Genomic DNA, 21,924 nt, shown 5'->3' on the forward strand with positions numbered 1-21,924 from the left:
TCTGTCTTTGGTGAGGCTCAATGTGGACAGGTTTATTGATGCACTATTTCATCTGTCTTCAAATCTATCAAATCTAATTGTGGCGATGTATAAATACTAGATTGGACATATTTTCAATGCATTCACGGTATCACAATTGAAAAGGGATGTTTTGGATGTAAATGTCCTTCCATAAGCTACAGGAGTAAGAGACACAGATCTGATCACTTATTAATAAACCAGAATCAAACACTACGTTGAAAATAGTCACAAACGAGAGTAGAATCAAATGAGCTTGTTTTATTTGAGATTTACTTTTACATTTGTAAACATGGATATTCTAAAATTGTTAAGCATTCATTTGTGGGTTTACGTTGTCATGTAAATGCTCTGTTGAAAATAAAAGGCAAATAAACACTGACTATGCTACTCATTTGTGTCTGTAAGAAAAGCACAAACTGAATACTTGATTTCATTTAAACAGTTGATACACATCCTCTGTTATAAATATTACCAAACAAGTAGTCACACATCAGTATTAATATAATACACGGTGCTCCTTCAGCAAAACAGCTATCCAAAGAGTGAGACGTATGGTGTCAGGTATGGAGTGTGCCCGGTCCTTACAGATGCACAACACACGATACGGTACGGTGGTGTTTGGACTTGGCGTGTCACTGCTGCCCCGTGTTTCAGGCCTCACACACTGTGCATGAACGTGAACTGAGGAAGAAATTACAGTGTCACAGCAACACTGCTGCTGAGCCACACAGTCTCTTCAAAGTGCAACTTTAAGAAGTTTATTTCAGCCAAGCTACGTTCTCGGCACTTAATCTCAGACAGAAAACGATGCAGCAGCACCGAGCTTCTGCCTCCAGCGTGGATCCATTTAAAGATTCCTTAAAGGCTCGTCCCCAGCGTCTCAGTGTGTGCAGTCAGTTAAAAATACAGTAGTACAGTGACTCTAAACCAGGTGCACATGTAAAACCAGGGACGGAGGGGGGGGCTCTGCAGTTTCAAGGGGGCACATAGAAAGATGGTAGAGAACTGAAAAAATATACCCACATACCGAGTCAGCAGTAATACCTGAACAGTATGGGTGTGTGAAAAACTTAAAGCACTGGACTGAATATTAGATATCGAGAAAGAAATAGATAGAAACTCTTTAGCCACCAAAATTGGAGGATAAACAAAGCTAAAAAAATGAATGATAAATAAATGAGAAACTGATAAAAAAGGAAACAGTAAAATGGTTGAAAAATCCATCTTATGACCAAGTGGTAACAGTAAACATATAAACTTGACCAAACACAGTGCAGTGGTATGAAATATTGTAACTATAAATCCAGTTTAAAATGAACACATTTGGAACATAACTGCAGAGGTGCTTGAGTTTAAGTGACAGGGCTGTGGGGGAACATCATGTTGGGAACCACTGCACTAGAACGGCCACATGGCTTTTATATTCCTCTAACTGCTGTAAAAAGTTACTTACCAACAATAATTATAACAAATACAATTAAAGTTATTCTTATAGACAAAATTCCACCAGTTAAACTTTATGTCACATTTTTAGCTGATTAAACGATTGAAACCACTTGGAAGTAGCTTTTGTGAAATCTTTAACAGACTTTCTTGAATCTTGTTCGTGAGCGCAGTTTGCTTGAGATGTGTGAAGCAAAGTATAAAGGTTTAATTACAGTGGGTGCTTCATTACACATACATGAACTTCTTAGTAAATACTTGTAGATAACCAGAAGTATCTTCGGCATAGTCTGCATAAGGTACAGTTATTAAAGACTGTTCTGTTTGAAATGACGTCTAGCCATAGTTCTAACTGTATATTTGTTTAGAATATATACGGAAGGGATTATTAACACTTCATATACATGAAAAGACATTATCGAAATGTTAGTGAGTGGTAATCTGTCCGAAAACGATAAATGCAGTGCTTCATTGTGACCTACAGAGGGAGGTGTTAGGTTAGGATTTCTATTAGTTTATGGCACCAAAGTGTCTAAAATGGCTGCGTTTCAAAAAAGACATACAAACCTAAATAGATTAACAGAGATTGTCGGAGCCAACTCAGAAAAACTACACTGCAACTGAGCATGACACATCTGAGCATCTGTGTCCAGGAGATGAAAGCACATCTAACGGCGAGACAGCTCAGACGAAGAGTTACAGTCCTGAATGAGATGAACACAATGATATCACTGACATTACCCATCTCTATGGTAACAACTGATAAAATTCATTTGTTTAAAATGCTTTAGATAGTCTTAAGGAAATACTACGCAGTAAAATGTTCTATATTTCTATATTGATAGAAACAAAAATACTTACACTTAAAATCTACACTTGATCCATTTATATATATTTAATTTGTAATATATTTACTTTATAATACAAATTATAATCAGAATTATAGAAGTAATAATATAAAGTCTATCAAACATGGAAGTTTAAAAAAAGTAGACATTAAAAGGCTTTTGGCCTGTTTGCAAGCAGTGTTTAAAACTGAAGGTTTGGTAACTGTGTGTGTGTGTGTGTGTGTGTGTGTGTGTGTGTGTGTGTGTGTGTGTGTGTGTGTGTGTGTGTGTGTGTGTGTGTGTGTGTGTGTGTGTGTGTGTGTGTGTGTGTGTGTGTGTGTGTGTGTGTGTACAGCAGGTGTACTGTTACATAAGGGAGGTATAGGAGCAACAGAGGGGAAGCGTCATCCCCCAGTGAGTGTGAGGGCCGTGGAAATCACAGCGCCGTCTCTTTCAGGTCATTGAGGTTTGGCATACGAGACCTGGACGGGCGTCCGAAGCCGTGCCCGTTCTGGCCTCCCTTGATGCCCATTTGCTCCGGGTAGGGGTTGCCCTCGGGGCGGCCCAGGGCAGACGGGTGCCAGCCGGACTCCAGCTGTGCAGGCAGTGGGTAGGCCGCCTGTCGGCTCTTCAGCTGGGGCGTACTGACCCCTGAGTGGCCCCGGCTCTCAGAGAAACCACCTTGAGCGGAAGCTGGATTAGGCAGTTGCTGATAGCGCATATCAGAGGGCGCCGTCTGGTTGGAGGAGGAGGACGAAAGGTGCAGGAGCTTGCGAAGTGACTTCAGTGGTTGACTCTAAAAAATAAGACATGACACACCATCTATAAATCACATTTCACAGTAAGAAGGAGAAGTAGTAGAAGAAGAACAGAACTTTATCCCTTCTCTGAGACTTACCGGAGAATGTGAATCCGACAGCTTCTCAGGAGGCCAGTCCTTGTCCCTGTCTCGGTCTCGGTCTCTGCTCTTGTCACGGGTCCTGTGGCGGCCGCTCTGGTGACCTGAAGACCTGGACGACTTCTGGATGACTGGATCCACCCCTTCAGTGGGGACCTGTCGCACAGTTACAGTCAGTTGTCATCTAGCCCTAACGTCACACTCCTGACAGAGGCAGTTCCACACAATGTGAAGGACAACAAGTAACACAATGAATGTGCTTTTTGAAGTAAAATAAACACCATTTACAGCACAGGTTTTATCAATATGCGGAGATGTTCTTAAGAGAACATATCTGTGGTATGTGTCGTCCTTTACATGTGTCGATTTACCACTGACATAAGTCTTGAGTTCATTTTGATATAATTGGTCATAGCATTGTTTGATCTCAAGTGCAGTGGAAACAAACAAACCAACATGCATCCGGAGCCAGAAACCCGAATCATTTTCTGATGTGAGGAAGAGGAGAGACAACTCATCTTGTACATGAAGCTTTTCATGAGACCATCTACTCTATGAGCAGTACTACACACTCTTTTCCACCAGCTCTGAGTCTGCTTGCCTGGCGCCAGATTGCATTTATTTGCGCTCTGTGATCAGCAGAAACCCTCCTCTCCCAATCTGAACAAAGTGTCACCTATAAATAGAAAAGTGAAGGGACGAGAGCGTCTCACACACCTGTTTTGCGATGAACTGTTACTGTCACTGGGAATTCAGGCAGTGAAACATGTGAGAATATGCTTTCTTTTCATATAACTCTTCTGGTTCATCCTATGCTCTTTACATCCGGTCACACAAACGTCTCTAAAATCTCATGTTACACAAAAGATGAGTTCTCTCACTTATCCTCAGATCATAACCAGAGACATGCTTTCAGGGCAGTGGTTGAAATCAGTGGCCATTGATCAGAATCTGATGGACTGAGCACAGCCAGATCCATACAGCTTGCCGGAAAAAGATTCATGATTAGCCTTCCCAAAAAATCATTGCCTCATTGTTAATATTTAATGTTATTGTTCCTGCCTCTATGGATCTGGCTTGTTCATGTTAGCCATTCATTGTTACGTGAATTAACCACAATGCATCATTTCATTAAATAAGAGTATTAAATAAAACAAGAGAAAAACTCTGTTTAAAGTTGAAAGTAAACAATAAAACAGAGTGGATTAGTGTTCCTACTGCATGCGTTGTTAGTTGGGTGACACTGAGCTGCAGGATGAGTAGGAGAGTGTAAAACAGCATGTACCATGGGAGACGGCACTACAGGGAGGACTCTCACAGTGGAACTATGCTTTATGTTATTCTTTGGGCTAAACAGAGGGAAAAGACATTTCTTGATGACAGGAGGCCTTCCACCGGGGACCTCCATCTGTAATATAGAGGCACATGACTGGTGGCACAGGGGACATGAGCACAACACAACAAGTAGACATGGCTTGATATTTCTGTGTGAATACAGGAAAAGTATTAAACATTTGGAACACTGAGGAGGAGGTGTAGTATGTAGACAGACAGCTTAACAGACAAGGTGTTGACATCCAAAAGGACATGTGCGTGAATATCCAGACACGTCTCGCACCCGAAGAATTACTCGACATACAACTCACCATTTGCGATTTTTTCTTTTTCTTCTTTATTGCTCTGAAGAAACCCTGCTTCTCTTTTTCTTTGGACGGCTCAGAGGAGCTCAACACAACAGTATCTGGGCCAGTCCTGAAAATAAATCAAAGCCGACTGAGCGCTCTGTCGTCCAAGTCCTAATAAGACTTACAATTTATGTTAAAGCCACCAGTTTAAAATGTAATGTGCCAGAACAACAGACCATGAACAAATTGGAGTTTTCACTGTTGCCTCAGTTAGAGAAGATATTCTTTGGTGAATTAACAAATCCACGTGCATAATTACCAAGGGTCAAAGCCCTGCTGGCGTTTGGAGTGGTTGGTCAAACCGCTGCTGTCCCCGGACAAGCCAGAGCCCCGGCTCTGACCCCTGCTATCATGAAAGGAGTTGTCTGGCCGGGGGGAAGGGACTGTTCAACAAACACAGCAAACAAGTTCATTCAGGGGGAAAATCAACAGATTACAGTTCTGTACAGCTCCAACACATTCTGCAGTCTTTACCAAGCAGGCCTTAAGTACTTTCAAAATGAACTGTATCACTATGTAATGTATTATGTTAGACAAGACTGCGAATTGTAACTCCAACCAATGAAAAGGATAAATATTACATCAACATTAAAGACATTTATGTGTAGAATGTCTTTTCTCTGGTGCCCTATTGAGCTTGTGTCAAAACAATGTAATAATATGAGACATCAGAGTACTGTTAAAGGAAGATAGGGAGAAAAGTAAATGTTGATAGATAAATGCCAAAGATTTTATTGAGGCAATTTAGAGACAATGTCCGCATTGCATAGTTTGTTCCCAACAGAGCACTGAGAGGTGTATTGAGGGTAAATACCTTGGTTACAATTGTAAGCCACCATTTTTGTCCACATATTGTGACTATTTATTGTTTCCCAGAAGATGAATCTAACTGGTTTTGGTGATCCCCTGGCCTCTAACTTGCTTTTAACACTGTCACTGACAGAAAGTCTGTGCTGGGCTACAGTCTCACAGTGCTGCTGACAGGGTTAGTAACAGACTCCTAAACAAAGTACGTAAAAGTAATCTTAGTCAAAAATTATTATTGGAATTGTCTGACCTCAAAAATCAATAGAACATATTCATGCTTGATTATTGTGTATTTATATTAAATAACAGGAGTATGCACAAAGGAATTTTAAACAAGATTTTTAAAACTCTGATTCAGTAATCAATGAGAATTACTGGCCAATGAATAAATTAGATGTGTAAGATTTGTAGTTAACCGCAAACAGATTGAGATGCTCTACAATTTGATCTGCACAGTGCAGTGAATAAAAGGGATTTCTGTCCAAACCAACCTCTGTAGAAGCTTCCCACTCTCCTTGGCATGGATTCACTGTAGATGTTACGATTCTCTTTGGAGGAGCCTCCATCTTCTGTTTGCTTGTCATGATATAAGCCGACCTGAGTCACAACAGAAGAGCTCGTCACATAAAGCCACAGAGGCCTACTGCTCTGCATGCCTCTCTATCTGAGCGGATTTTAAAAAATGTACCTTTAATAACAAGAACAAGGGGGAAGGTGTATTGATTTAAAAGTGGCCATTATAATAAAACAGCATCTGTGGAGGCTATGAATGTAGTCAGAGCCAAACTGAAATGTGCTGCGATGACAAGCTTGACTGTGCTATCGTAAGTATAGTCACTTTAGAGGGAAGCAAAGCACACAGAGAAAATGAAGAGGCATCCGATGAGGAGAGAGAGAGCGAGAGAGGGAGGGAGAGAGAGAGAGGGAGGGAGAGAGAGAGGGAGGGAGGGAGAGAGAGAGAGATAAAGGGAGAGAGCAGTTCATGACAGCAGTATCCACCCACATCCACACTCTCGGAAGACTGGATGTGGGTGGGGAATGGTGGGTGCAGGCAGAATGTCGGACCTCGCTTTTTTGCCGTTGTGTGTGAAAAGATGCAGAGTTGTCCCTGGTCGAGTCCCTTATTGGGGGTCTGCTGTGGATGACCTCAGTGGGTGCCTGTTCAGTCTGCTAACAGAGACATGATGAAGCATGAGGTGAGCACAGCATTGCAGCGCACATACGAATGCACACACGCACACCCTATATAAACTATATGTGTGTGTACAGTATTTATAAATATCCAGTTAATATGATTCATTGTATATCCTAACAAGATCTTCACCATTATAAATAAATGCAGCGGCAGTTATATTAATCTTTCCTTTCCAATTCTTTACAAACCTGAGAAACTGACTGACAAGATCTAGCTGAAAAATCTAAACACAGATCATGCTATTTTCAGAGGCTACCAAAATAAACCCTTGCCATGCTTCTGTACAAACGGACACCAAGGAAGAGTTATCCAACACAACCTGGTGTAGGCATTTGATATGTTTACATCCTGTAGGCTTAGACTTTCCTTTTGCTTGGAGACTGATGTGGGCTGGTGACTGACCCTGCTCATGTCTTCTTCTCTGGAGGAGCCCCCAGAGTGGTGAGGCAGCGTGCGGTGCTGCAGCTGTGGGGAAAGGAGCTGGAGGCTGCTGGCTCTGGTAGGCATGCCCTGACTCACCACCAGACCCTCGTCCGCCCCGTGTGTCCTCTGGTGGTCCCTCCTTACGTACATAGAGTGACGGTGCGGCCTCTGCTGGGAGGAGAAGGGGCTATTGTACCCCTGACCGTAAGACACATTGTCATGTGGGGCGGACAGAGAGTGAGCGTGGGTCCTTTCCACGCCACTTTCCCCAGGGTCCAGGGTATCTGGCGACTTGGCCTCCTCTGAGGCCTTGTGGCGGATGGATGAGCGCCTGTAAGAAGAGTCCAGAGTGTTGCTTTCCCTCTCTGTGCGCATGCTTCCTCGGCTTGCTGTGCCGAGTCCCAGTCTGTCGACTCGGCGGGCTGCTGGGCTGCTCGGAGCCGTGAGGTCAAGGCAGCTTGAAGGAAAATAGCGCGCTGTAGGCTCATCCGCATAGAGATGCACATCATTTAAGTTTCCCACAGACTTGGCATCACTAAGAGTACCGTAGCTCTTGGATAAGTTTAGGTAGGCAAACTTGGAGGAGGAGGGTGTGGAGCTGTGAGACTCCATGTAGCTGTGTCTACTATGTTTCTCCCCTGACTGAAGCGTGTTGGTTTTACCCTCCACAAAGGAATGGCGGTTCTGCTGCGAGCGGAAATTGGATTTGAGGTACTTGGCCCCGGGGCCGTCTGACACCTTGGATCCCAGGCTCTTGTCGAAGTCCCCCTTGCCCTTGGCCTCACCGGGACTGAGCAAGTGAGGCAGGTTGCTGCTGGCTAGGTCCATGCTGCACGAAGTGGAATGGTTAAAGATCTGCGGCTGGTAGTTCTTGGGATGCAGGGTGGGACTGAGGTTGATCGCTGTAGGCATGTTGCCGTTGAGAAAGCTGTCGTTGCTGGGGTGGAGGTCTTCATGCCGAGGCAAGCTGGAGCCCTCTCTGCTGCTGGAGCGATGGCTTCCTGAGCTCTTACTACCATGGCTCCTGAGAGAGAGAGAAGAATGGTCAACTGTGCATCACATATTCAATGTTATGCTATTGGGTGGAAAATATCGTCTTTAGATGGTAAAAATCTCATCAAAGTAATTTTGCTTGATGTGTAAATATGGTGGCTGTGGCTCTTGAGGTAGAGCGGGTCATCCAATAACCAGAGGGTCTGCGGTTCAATCCCTGTCTTGGTTCACAGCAGGGAACTGAAAGGAGGACACCCTATCATACAAGGAGGATTGGTGCAGAATAGAGTACTGCACATAGATGCACTTAATGAATGTGTGTGTGAAAGGGCAAATGACAACTGTAAAGCACATCAAGACTTAAAAAGCACTTTATAAATACAGACCATTTGGTGTTCCACAGGGATCCATCAGAGGACCCTTACTCTTGCATAAAATCTATCTATCTATCTATCATCCATCCACATTGTATGGTGCTTGCTGCTGACCTGCTGGGGGTGGTGTTGTCTCCATGGTGAGGTTTTCTCTTGGAGGAGCGTACAGGTGTCGGTGTCGGTGGGCCTGGCCGCTCCACCAGCCGCAGAGTCTGGAAGGTGTGGTGGTTGAGGCTCTGCTCCGTGAGAAACCGCTCTGTCGGGTTCAGCAACAGCAGGTTCTAACACCCAAACACACAGAGAAAGCCTGTGAGTCCTGAAGCCACCCGAACATCCTGACATCGCAAACAAACTGAAACAGTCATGCTTTTATGAGTCACCACCATTATCATAGCAGTCAGGCTGCAAACGATGTAAAATGTAATTTGCGACATTTTATTTTTTTGTGACTCAAATCAATTTGTTCAATAACCGGTCTCCATAGACTCATATGAAAGCTGAATTCAGTGTGAATACATTAAAAAAAAACCTGAACGGAATATGTTAATAATTTCAGAGTAGTATGGTTTCATTGTATCAATAATCTTACAACAAACAAGGCAGACAAACAAAGACAGAACTACTCTTTGCAAGAAATGCAGCCTCACATTGGCATTTAGCAAATACATTTGAGGTCAATTAATATCTAAGGTCAATTCAAAAAAGCCTGGTATGTAATGAGATCGATGCATGGCCGTCCTGAATCCAGTCCTGAGATGACATTGAGTTAGCGGTGAGTCACTATCTGCTGGGAAAAGCACAAGTGCACAAACACAGCCCACATTCTTGACATGGAGCTCCTGTTTACAGTGCAGACACAGCAATAACAGCAGTGCTGGAACCAGGATATGAGCTGAGAGATGCTGAAGCAGTGAAGAGGCATCATGCAGTCACGACGTAAACACGATGATCCTGATGCAATTATCGAGTGTGCCATCAAGTGTGTAGTTTCTAAAACTATGCCACTATGTGAGCAGGAATGAACCAGAAATGGATAAAAGTTTAAAAAAAAAAAAATCACACCTCGGAAGAGCAGCTTTGCCAATTATTGCCGGACCTGTGATCCTTACCTTCAGCAGGTCCAGCAGGCCTCCGCCAATGATTCCCAGGTATCGGCGCTCCAGGGTCTGTGGGTGGTTCACAGCAGGGAACTGAAACGACAGAGAGGAAAAAAGAACTGAAAAACTGGTAAACAGCCAAATAATTACTGCTTTGCAGAAATAGCAACCAACTGTGCTGTGTGTAGAGTAGACGCATCAACTCGTTTGATTCCAAGTGTTAATTACCTGAACTTCAATATTACTAAAGCTGTTTTCAGTAATGACCTGTCTGAACCCAATTATCTGGACTTTATCCACAGTTCACCTTTCACACATGCACAATGCAGAAGGAGGTTTTCTGCACAGAAGCATTCAAAACAGCAACAAATCCTCTGTATTATTCTAATGAAAGGAGGAGCAGCCGGGTAACGCAGACAGAGGCAGGAAGTAAGATATTAAATCAGCTGCAGAGATCACAAAATTTGGTTTACAGCACATCAACCCTGCTATTGTCAGTGTGGCCACTTCCTGGTACTAATGCTACTGCATGTTGGGGTAACAGAATTACTGGGGATTAGAAAGCTGGTTCTACATTGGTCTGATTCCCGATTCATCAGGGACAAAAAAGACAATGGTTCAAACTTTACTCTGGTCATCCCCTGTTTGTTAGTTTTTCACTTAACTCAAAGTAAAAAAAGTGTGTGGAGCGACTTATTAGTGACTCCACACATTTTGCACAAAGGTGTTAAAGTTTTTTTGCCCACATACCTGAACCCTATGAATAACATGTTGTACTTACTGTGGCCCTTTCTTGAGGCATGGGTTGAAGTTTTAGTTTTAACATAATTTCTTAACTTTCATTTTAACTATCATCATGTGTGTCATTTTAAGTTTGATCTATTTAAGGTTTGAATTTGTATTTATGGTCTGTTTGACGTACGCTATATTTGTTGATTGATTGTTTTAAGTATATTGAAATAGCTGGATAAGTTCTTAAACTAATATCCTCTTGAAATATCAGGTAGTTTGTATGTTAGTGTTACTAATGCTGCTGCAATATGGTTTTCACATGAGGTCCGTCTGTTGACATGTCTGACTGCTAAATATCTATCGTAATTTTTCACTGTATATAACAAGTAATTTCCACTCTGAGAATTAATGAACCTAATCAAAGTTTGCAGGGGATGTCATGTAACAATGACACTGTTGTAAAATCTTTTGAGGTGCTCACAGAATTCTTCAGACGTTACCGTGAAGATGCTACTACTCCTCAAATAAGGTTTTGTAAAACAATGTTCACACAGAGCACCATCGCATGAGATGACTTCCACATCCACTCTTGTTTTCTTTCTGACTATTGTGAATCTGCTGTTTGCCAAAAGAAAAAACACAAAATGTTCAGAACGTCAACACATTTCCAAGTGATACAAAGCACACCGTAGGTGGCCAATGTGATAAAGCGACCATGAGACATCCTGCGTTCAAGTGTTGTGGGCTTTCTTGCTGGTCTGCTGCATTATTTTTTAATGACTACAGTTTGTGTGCTTCGGTAGAAAACACCATTTGCCTCTCAGTGGTTGTGTTGTGGTCTTTCCCACTGTTATTAAGAGAGTCAGTCTGTTAATGAGGGGTTTAAGTATAAATGTCCACCATTCAGATGCTATCTATCGACTTGTTTAAATTTAACAGGCATAGCAATGTTGTGGAGAGCAGAGATATCTTTCCCCTTGAGCGGTTACTAACAATAGCAGGTGATGTTTACTCGTGAACAATCCCTCTCCAACATGTTTCTGTCTCTGTGTAGAAAGCCATTGGATGGAGAGAACAAGGTTAATGTAGATTAATGAGCAGGAATTCTGAAAATAATTTAGGGTGCATGCCCACACCCATTAATCAAGTGTCCAGGATGCAAAAAATTAATAATTATCAAGCTGGGTCCATATCACCAGCAGAGATTCACATAAGGGCAGTTTGCAAACTAATAATTATATCCTGAGGCGTGGGCATGAAGGGAAAGAGAAGGATAACCCAGGTCTGTTGTAGAACCAGCCTGCAAAAGAAGACTTAACACAGCCTTCCTTCACAGCGCACACAGGATACATGATACACGATGAGTCATTGTGATCCAATCAGTCACGGCACAGAACACTCCGCCAGAAAGAAAGAAACAAGCAGAGATTGGACAGACTTAGCAGGGGGAGAAAATAAATGCGGGAAGAAGATGAAGAAGAACGAGGAGGAGGCAGAAAGAGACAGCGAAAATAGAGAGAGAAGATCACGTGGGAGAAAAGGGAAGGAGCAGAAATAATTAGGAGCATCATAGAGAGATGGGTCAGAAGAGAGAACCTAAGTGAGGGTTGTGATGTGTGGCCTGACATTACCCGCAGCCCATGGAAGCGGGGGTTGTTATAGAAAAGCTTCATCTGTTCTGGTGGCAGGGGTCCCAGCACTTTCTGAATGGTGAAGAGCTGGTCAATCTCACTCTCTCCTGGGAACAGAGGCTGTCCGTCGCTCAGCTCTCCGAGGATGCAGCCCACTGACCACATGTCCACCGCCTTCCCGTAAGGTGCCCTGGGACCAGAGATTCACGGGGTTGTAGAAGGAAGGCCAGGCTTAAGAATAGCCACTTAAATGATATGTCATTGTAGTTTTCACCCCTGCTTGATTGAAAAAAACCAGTACGTACCCGAGCAGGAGCTCTGGAGAGCGGTACCATCTAGTGGCGACATACTCTGTGTAATTGGCATCAGTCCCCTCTGAGAGATTACGTGCAAAGCCTGGAAAGAAAAGACAGAGGAGGCAATATAGTATGATGAGGAGACTTTTGATAGGCTCTATATGCTGAGACACCAAAAAGTGATTTCAGTCTGGTACCTCTCCGGGTTCTCATTAAGATTCAAGTAGCTTAAAGTAGCTGAGTTAGGATAAAGCTGTACTCGTGTACAGTAGAAGAGATGATTAACCCTCTGGGAATATTAAATCATATTAATCCTGGATATTGTTTAACACATCATCAGTCATAGAAAATAGCAACTATTACATGCTGGAAGATTTTCATATTCATAATCCTGTGACTAAAGCCACTAGCTGTGGTTGTATATTTTAGCAAATGAGTGATGCAAAATGTCAGATTTTAACTACATGGGTAAAAATATGAATTCCTTTTCATAATCCTGAAGAACTATGACATATTGAGTTTTCGGAGGGTGGCCTTTGGGAAATTATTATTATCATCTTATTTGAATCTCAGCAGGAAATACAAAGTCCTGAATGACCTATGTTTAAGTCCATTTTTAATTCTTGCATTAATAAACAGTAATAAAGTAGACTGGTGCAAATAGCTGTCGGCATGAACTTTTCACTTTCAGTTTGGGCATTTCTCATAGTCTGAAATCAAAACATCACACAATGAAATTAAATGTGAAGCATGACACAGTCCAAAATGTAAACCCTCACAGTGGGATCCATGTCTGTTCCCTCTATACCTTTGACTGACACAGAGCAATCAGCAGGTCTTCAGTCTCTCACTCCAGATTGCTTACATGATGCCAGGCTATGCTATGTTCCCCCCCCCCCCGTTTTGTTGAGGCACTACCAGATTGAATCAAGGCGTTTATTCGCGTCTTGTTTTCCGACACGTTTCATTAATTGAGATGAGAGGAGAATGCACAGCAGCCGTGTGTGAAGCAAGAGGAGGCTGCACGCTGAGTTGTAGATGAACCAGATGAAGCCCGCCTGCTGTACTCCAGAAGCACTGGTTTCAGCCAAATATAGGTTTCTGTTGAAAATATCCTTTCTACATCACAGCCTGGACCGTTTTTGGCTGCCTTCCTTACAACCCTTACAGTGTCAGTGTTTGATAGAGGTGCTCACCAAAGTCACACAACTTCAGGGTGTCGTCAGAGCTGATGAGAAGGTTTTCTGGCTTTATGTCTGAGGAGGAAAAACACAGATGGAGAGTATGACACATGCGCTGGTCAGGGGTATCATCACTACATCATCACTATCATCTTTATCTTCACACCGAATGCTCATCCATGAGACAAATGAAAGGATTAAAAAAGTGAATAATATTTCTTCTTAAACACGGCAAACAAAGAATCTGAATAATCGAATTTTCAAATTGTAAATTCAAACTGTAATTTATACATCAAATCCCTTGGTAACACTGTCATATGTGTGTCTGGGTATGCCACAGGCCATTTGGACGCCTGCTAAGTTGTTCTCAGTGTGCCAAAAATTCACATGGGCCATCTGGTTTCCTGCTCTGCTGCCACTGATTCGCCCAAAGCTTGTGAACAAGGTAGTGTACAGCGCATTAGAAAACCTTTAAAGCTACTGTTTCAAGAGAAAAATTATATGTTTTCTATTATATCCAATTCTCTGCATCCAAAAAAGCAGTAGTCAAAGCAGCGCTATGGTCCTCTTGCTGTCTCTTCTACGCCTCATTAATAATGTCTCCCTCATGTCCCAATCAGAATAAAATCTTTACCCCGATGAACGATGTCATGCTTGTGGCACCAGTGGATCGCCTTGATTAGTTGGAAGATGTAGCTGCGGGCTTTCTCTGTCGGCACACCATTGGGTAACTCCTCCAGCAGCTCAAGCATGTTCTAAAAAATGAAATCACACACAAACATTTTTTAATAAGACCACCACACCGGGCGAAAGTAATATTAGAAGAAATCAGTGTAGAGCTAATCAAGAAAAGGTCTGTAGAGGGAGTTTACCTTCTCCACATACTCAAAGACGAGATACAGCTTTCCTCTTCTGCGGAATGCCTCTTTCAACTCCACGATATTTTCCTGCTTGAGCGTGCGGAGCATCTTAAGCTCCCGCAGAGTCGTTTCTTTAACCTCTTCATTTTCTGCATGGAGGTGAGATAGAGACAGAAATCAGGAATACACTGGGCGTACATGTATTGAGGAGAATGGGAAGCAGCCCAACAGAAATAAAGATTATGTAGAGGGTGTTTGACGATAAAAAAAACATGTGATCGCTGGTAATTTTGTCGTTGCGTTGTCCTCTTCAGAGAAAAGAGCCCTCTTACCTTCACTGTCCTTGAACTTCTTAATGGCCACAATTTCATTGGTCTCCTACAATGAGAACAAAGCAGCCAGTGAGAAATCAATTTGGGAAAAACACAATTTTTTAGCTAAAAAGATCTAAAAAAAAACTGAATTTTGTAAATCCCCCCGAAACTAGTATGATAACCTAATTCTAATCTTCAGCAATATTAGTCATACTAATGTCATCAGTGGTTGCAAACCTGGGGTCAGTACCCAAACAAGAAGTCACACGATGAATTGTACAATCATTACTGAGCTCGGAGAGCAAAACAAAACAAAAAGTGTCTTCCTTTAGAACTTCCTTGTCTTTCAGGGTTGTTTTTAGTCTGATGTCGAGCTGCAATGATTTGGTGCTGAGCAGATTATTTGATGAACAGAAAATCAAGCAACCATTTAGTATTTGATGAATATTTCAAATAAACTTTCAAGCAAAAATGCCAGTAAATTGGTGATTAATTGATGGTTATAGGTTCCTTTGTGTGAACGTTTACTGCTCTTTGTATCACATTATAGGTAATCGAGGAAAGGTCAGCATACAACGGCTGTGAAGCACTAATGTAACTGAATTATTCACAGGTGAAATGTATACATAGGACCAGCGCACCTGGAACAGTGGGTGCCTTATGAGAAAGAATAAAAAATCTATTGAAATAATCAAAAATATATGGAGCAAACTATGAAATTCTGATGTAGTGACCACTGAGTCCGTTATCCCAGAGACACTTTTCATCATTCCTCTATGAAGTTCTCTGTGAGAGACGCCCCACCGCTAGCCCCATTTCTCGACATGTCCTAGTTCGGCCTGGTATTTCTAACTATGGCTCAGAGCTGTGCTCCAGTTTCACCCCGTCAGAAAGCCAGAGGCAACATCGCAACATAGATCACAGTGAACAATGACTGCTACCAGAAAGGAGAAGTACAAGATGATTCACAGCAGGGTCATGAGCATCCCCGTACACTGCATATGCAAGAGAGTCTGAGTGAAGGGACATGATGCACAGCAGGGAAACATTTCAAATTGAATGGCCTGTTATACATGTACGTCTCACTGATTGAGGAAATGATCCTGACCAGAACCTACAGTGCATTTTAACTAATCAGTATAAGTCGTGTATATCGTAGGCTTTAATGCTATGTAGTGCACATGAAACACTGATGTGTGTCACTCCTGTCATGTCTGTATATAGCCCTGTGATTCACTGGCGACCTGTCCAGGGTCACGGTGTTTCCAGCCTCTCGCCCAATGTCAGCTGGGATTGGCTCCGGCCCTCGTGACCATCAGAGGATAAGATATTCGATAAGCTAGAGATAAAGTATAGATAATGGATGGATGTATACATATGATGAGCAATATTTGAGACGGGACAATGATTCATGCAACTGCATATGCAATAAAAAAAGTCAAAGTGTTTAGCATGTAAACCAGAGCAATGACAGAGCTTAGATTTATCCACCCTGGCAGATGGGAATGGTCTCCCTCCCATTCAGACTGATTTTTATCCCCACAAAGTGGACCAATCCCAACAATTATATTAAAATAATGTGTGTGTGATTGCATTATTGTAAGCAGCCAAGATGGCTACCAGAAGTCTGTTGAATCCTCCATAGTGATAGTATAAAACAAACGAGATGGTATATTTTCTCTCGAAGAACAAATATTTGCTTGTTTGTTCTTAAATTGTTTGCAGTTCTCCTCAATTGATTAAATCCCCTGGAAATCAAAAATAATCTTCGGGTTTCCAAGCCCGTTCTAAAAAGCAAATTGATCTGGTGATGTCATAATTAAAGGCCCATTCATGGTGTCTTGCCATGTGGGTGGTTCTATATTTAACAATGACGAGGAATGTAAATGTCCTATAAATCAATTGTACGCCGGAACATAATTACCTCATCCATTATCTTCCACTAGATGTTTACTTATCTTATTTCAGATGGTTCGACAGGATAACGACAACATTTGTTGGAATAGTTAACAAACTTTGACTGACTAACTAACAAACTGATTGTATCTCAGTGAACGACAAAGACCAGTTTGTAAATGAGATCTTGGACAGCCCAAGATGTTGTGATCTCAATCTAAGACACTTGGCCCACTCATCACTATACCTCCTACAGGGCCCCTCCCTGATTATGTATTGAACAACTGTTCTTGCCTCACTGTCATCTCTGTGGAGTCTTTTCCATCAAACTGCAGAGGGATTAAAAGCACATCCAAAAGTTGGTCAACTAAAAAATGAATGTGGATTAAAATTGTTTCTCTAAGTCCCTTTGAGTATTTGGCCTAAGTTAAGTATTGATAAATCCTGCTTCGTTTGGAACTGTTGGCTGGGAAGGACTTTGCTTCATTGGGAGTATAACAGTTTTACATCGTAATTGTATATTACAATCTTTTGAGGACTTTGTACAACAATTTGTGGGTATTTGCATGAGTTGTATTTAATGTTTTAATCCCTTAATATCTATCAATGCATAAATATCTTTGTCCAATGGGATTATGTTGAAGACCGAGGCAAAATGTGTATGTGCTGATGAAGAGTCATGGGGTTAAGGGTAGGGAGTTTTAAATGTATATTTTCTGGTGGAAAGGCATTTTGTATCTACCTTGTTACCACTTGTTTAATAAAATGGAAATAGTCTTAGTATTTTACTAGATAGATGTCTTAAATTATTTTTGCTTTGTTGTCGTTTTCTTGTTGTTGCTGCATAATTAACTGATCTCAGTTCCACCTCAATTCCATAAAACATTTGCAAAAAAAGCCAAAAAGCACAAATCACAAGAGCGCAAACACACACTTGACAAGACAGAAGCTGTAAAAAATGAACAAGATTCACTTCCCTACTGCCAGCAGCATTGATTGACTTGTGGAGGCCTGAAAAGCACCAACACTCCCCAACCAGAGACTTTAAAACTTCAGAGACCCAAGGTAACCTGCTTCTCTGCTCCAATTCATGGCACATTACATCAGTCATTTAAGTCAGTTCAGGTTATTTCTGCTTCAAGTACAAAGAGTAGAAAGCACTGCAGTCAGAATGATCACACATTCTCAGATTACACAGCGTAAAACCAACAGTACAACCCACTGATCTCTCATTAGTTTCTAAGTATTACAACAAATAATGTTGTAGTTTATGTGCATGTTCATGTTGGAGGGATTACAGCAATAAACCAGCTGCTCTGAACCTTTTGTTCTAAGTTTTTATTTTAAGACCTTTAGGAATTCCCATGTGCCAACGAACTGTGGGGCTCATTTATGTGGGAGAGAAACCAAGCTGGGTAAATTATTATTTACCATGAACATGCTGTCACCTCTCTCACGACCTGAAACAGCACAGATTAAGAAATTGGGCCAAGACCAAGACCAATTATTTGATACCTCAAGGTGCAGTGTCTGTTTCAAAAACAGCAGGGGAAAGAAGTAAGTAACTTTCATAAAACTAAATAATGCCTAGAGGGTAAAATCCTTCAAAATACACCATTAGTTGAATGTTTGAGAGGACTCAATGTCTCATTGCCTCTGAAATGAAAGCATAGCAAAAACTATTTTTAACAAGGAGTCATTGAATCTTTTTGTTGAGCAAAATTTTATCTTAATGTTTGACTCACCCAGCAGCGGAACACAGCGTTCTTTTTAAAATGGTAATTAAAAACTTCAGGAAGTTTCCCCCACAGAGCTGAAGAAGTTCAGACAAATGTGTTGCACTTGTAATTTGGTTTTCTTGTGTGGAGACTGTGCTGCTCTTCATCATGTCAAGGTTCTCAATGGTTCTTCACTTCCGATGTTTTGTGTCATTATGTGGTTGAATGAACGTAGTTGCCGTCACATCTTTCCGGCCCCAGTGTACGCAAACTTTAAGTATGAATCATATGCACACTTTTATAAATGAGTCCCCTGATGACCATTTACAGTTATACTTCCTTAAGAACAGTATTGTCCTAATAATGCATCAGAGGGTGTAGTAAAAGAGATTGTGCCAGCAGTGCCCTAATATTAACCTTGGGCAGTTGACCCATAGGCTGAATATAAAGATGGAAGACATGACTGCTCCCCTAAAGTGAAGCCAAAGCTTTTTGATCACCATTTAGTGGCTGGCTTCAGTTCACCCAATAATTCCCACCTCCTCCATGGTAGTGGATGGGACCAAACTAAAGACTCAGAGATGATGGTATAATTTTTTTCTCAAAGGTGGCTTCTGTCATTTTAGGGAGTTCTTATCTGATCTCACTGATGTTTGTGCTAATTTTTCGTGTAAGGATGATTTTAATTAGTTATTTGATGCTATAAAAGCATTGTCTCACGTTACAACATGATTGACAGCGGAGAGTGATTCCTGATTGGTTGAGCATTGTCGGGACCTCACTAACACTGTTCATCCTCTGATCGCTAGAGCGCCCTAATCACATCATCATCAAAGATGGCAACGTTCATATCCCATCACTTTGGCTTCATTTCTGGACAGTGGGAAAAGGTGGTTTACGAGTTGACCACTTAAATTTTAGTCATTCAAAGTTCTTCGATAAAAGCTGGAAAAATAGGATGACTAAGTATTTTGAGCCGTAGTGTATATGTCAATTTTGAAACACTACTTAATGGTCATTGCGTTTAAACAATTATTATGCACTTCTCTTTCTGTTGCATATTTAGCTCCATTCCCATCAATAATGCTACTGCAGATATTTCACCTTTGAAAACATCCGACATCAATTCAAGATTAAATTTCAGTTGTTCATGATCCAAAGTAGGGACACAGATATGTATGTTTTATAACTATTTAAATATGACCCAGTGGAAGTGATTAAAGACTCAAAAATAAAATACAAAATTATTCACTGTTCTTGATTAAACCAGTCATGTCACTTTTCTTCCAAGGCACCATTAGTCAGTGGAGGACGCAGCTAGAACAGGGCTGTGGAACACTCTAGTCTCCGTGCATCATGTTGGCATATTGTTCTTCTGGTTTGAAGTTTGTGCTGCCAAACCCTGCAACACACTACAAGACTGAACCCAGAATTAAGAGCACTGGTTTACTGTCATGGCCTGCTTTTTCATGGATTCATAATAGCAATATCCTGTGTTATGTGTCTACTTAGCCTGTCCAAACAAAGCTATTAAACACGCACTGCTTGGCTGTGACATTTGTTAATAACAGCCTGGAGGATCTAGAGCGAAGCCATCAAAATGTTCACTTGGTAGAAGGAAATAAGCAAAAAGAAAACTGCAAATGTATTTCTGCTGTAATTCAAATTTGTCCTTAGTCATTTCTTCAGGCACAAATGATATAAATGAGGATTTTAATTACCAGTGATGATCCACATATAAGGCACAAACAGGACAGTAATAACTCTGCTGCAGCTTGTCATCTGTTGCCTACAAAACCAGCATCACTGCGTTCCTCCATCCACGTCTGTCCAGCTTTTACACAATTGTACGATTGTTATCAGTAACATGGATCTGGTTCATCGTGTGGTGAGATATTCCAAAACAAACTGGGGCAGTTACACATGAGTTAGCACAAATTTGAGAAACTCTGAAAATGAATTAATATGATGGCTAAACTACACAGAAGATAATACATGTAATGCTTTGAATTTATTCATTCATAGTAAGTGGAAAGAATTTGTGGGGAAAAGACTACGTCCAGAATGTGAGAATTGAGTCACAAAGGGTGGATCAACAGGTGGGCTGGGCCGTAAAGTCAGTCTGTCATCTTAAAATAGACTCAATGTACCAGGGGACAATGACGACTTTAACATTCAGACAGGAAGTGTGTGTCCCCTCCTACATCTTTGTGTTACTCGCTCTCTTGCTCCTGATAGGACCACATAGACAAGTGCGCCACTCAAGGTGACCCATTTAAAGGCTCGATGTGAAAGTCCTTTTTTCCCCTCTCATGTCCCAGTTTCCCTTCACTGCTTGCAAAAATAACTGTTCCCTTCAAAAGGGGTCGGGAAGACACTATTTCTCCACTAAATAAATTTCGATTTTACTGACAGCCTGTGAGGCTGTCAGTAAACCTACTTTTTTTAGGAGGAAACAAATTTAAGCCGGCCGCATCAATTCTATCATCTGTGGTAAAAGCACCATTGGTTATGCAACCTAAAAAAAAGACAAAATGAAGCTAAGGCAATGCCAAAATTAAATATGATCTAAAAACGGATCATTTATTATCAAGATGGGAAAAACAACAGATGACTGAGGAGCAGCTGTGATTCACTTGATGCTGCGTGACAGGTCCAATGAGGGGCCTGATGGATGGATCAAGTCAACAGACAAATTACTCACTTTTGGATCTTTGTAGGTCTACATATCACAAGATCTATTTAACAACTTTTAGTCACAGATAAAAGCAGTGCAAAGATTCAGAAATCACCATTATGACAAAGCATTAAATGTCCAATCCTCCTAAGATAACACAGGTGCAGATGTCTAACCTCTGACTGTTGATGCTTGATGATCTGATTGTTCATTGTCTGTTGTTTTAACTTTTATCTTCTTGGGCAAGTTAGTTTTTCCGACAGAATTCATTCAATCAATGGCGGTAGCGGGGGTGCACGCGTACGAAGGTAGTCAAACTTAAGCAAAACAATGTGCTTCTCACGTGAGAGAGAGATCATGTCACTTGCAGCTACGAGTGCAACTGCAGCTGTAACTACTAGATCTGACTGTCAGTGTGAACGGTAACAACTTTATGGACAATATTGTGAGCGAGCATGAATCAAACTGCGCCGCCTCAACAAATGCTATTAGCTGCTGTTGAGGCGTCCATTACATCAGTTGTTACATGCAGCACCGGGATCACCTAGGTTTTATGGTGACAGTGGGACTATGTAACTTCGGAAAGAAATACATAAAAATTCTAAGTTTAATTGATAACCAACACAACAAACCCTTGGTCAGTTCAGTACACTAAGAGGTTTTGCTGCTATGAACTTACTCCTGTGCTCTGCTGTGTCTCAATTCAGGGACCCAACCTTCTGAGGCATTTGAGGACCAATTGTGTCACAGTGGAGCAACAATACTGTTCCATTTTGAAGACTCCTTTAAATGCATCCAGCAAATGTGTCCTTAGATTTCCAAGGTTTCAACAGGTGGTGCCTCTCTGGCCATCACA

The 21,924-nt window shown here is 41.6% G+C and overlaps 1 protein-coding gene across 2 annotated transcripts in view; it reads right to left on the reverse strand.

Moving 5' to 3' along the window:
* Window positions 1-2,635: 2,635 nt before the first annotated feature.
* The window catches only part of LOC133010990 (cyclin-dependent kinase-like 5), a 32,774-nt gene continuing 13,485 nt past the window's right edge, over window positions 2,636-21,924 (reverse strand). Inside the window, exons 4-19 of one of the 2 annotated variants that reach the window (XM_061078666.1) lie at window positions 14,796-14,841; window positions 14,476-14,612; window positions 14,238-14,358; window positions 13,619-13,678; window positions 12,432-12,522; window positions 12,127-12,316; window positions 9,776-9,856; window positions 8,781-8,947; window positions 7,279-8,323; window positions 6,747-6,848; window positions 6,173-6,278; window positions 5,134-5,257; window positions 4,836-4,941; window positions 4,475-4,597; window positions 3,190-3,345; window positions 2,636-3,087 (exon numbers count right to left, since the gene is read on the reverse strand). In XM_061078666.1, the coding sequence (XP_060934649.1) occupies window positions 2,728-3,087; window positions 3,190-3,345; window positions 4,475-4,597; window positions 4,836-4,941; window positions 5,134-5,257; window positions 6,173-6,278; window positions 6,747-6,848; window positions 7,279-8,323; window positions 8,781-8,947; window positions 9,776-9,856; window positions 12,127-12,316; window positions 12,432-12,522; window positions 13,619-13,678; window positions 14,238-14,358; window positions 14,476-14,612; window positions 14,796-14,841 (3,015 nt within the window). In that variant the 3' untranslated portion in view covers window positions 2,636-2,727. Of the gene's footprint in view, window positions 3,088-3,189; window positions 3,346-4,474; window positions 4,598-4,835; window positions 4,942-5,133; window positions 5,258-6,172; window positions 6,279-6,746; window positions 6,852-7,278; window positions 8,324-8,780; window positions 8,948-9,775; window positions 9,857-12,126; window positions 12,317-12,431; window positions 12,523-13,618; window positions 13,679-14,237; window positions 14,359-14,475; window positions 14,613-14,795; window positions 14,842-21,924 lie in introns of both variants that reach the window. The other variant, XM_061078665.1, reaches the window with a different exon arrangement.

The sequence above is a fragment of the Limanda limanda genome, chromosome 9 (genome assembly GCF_963576545.1).
Source record: "Limanda limanda chromosome 9, fLimLim1.1, whole genome shotgun sequence".
NCBI classification, from domain to species: domain Eukaryota; kingdom Metazoa; phylum Chordata; class Actinopteri; order Pleuronectiformes; family Pleuronectidae; genus Limanda; species Limanda limanda.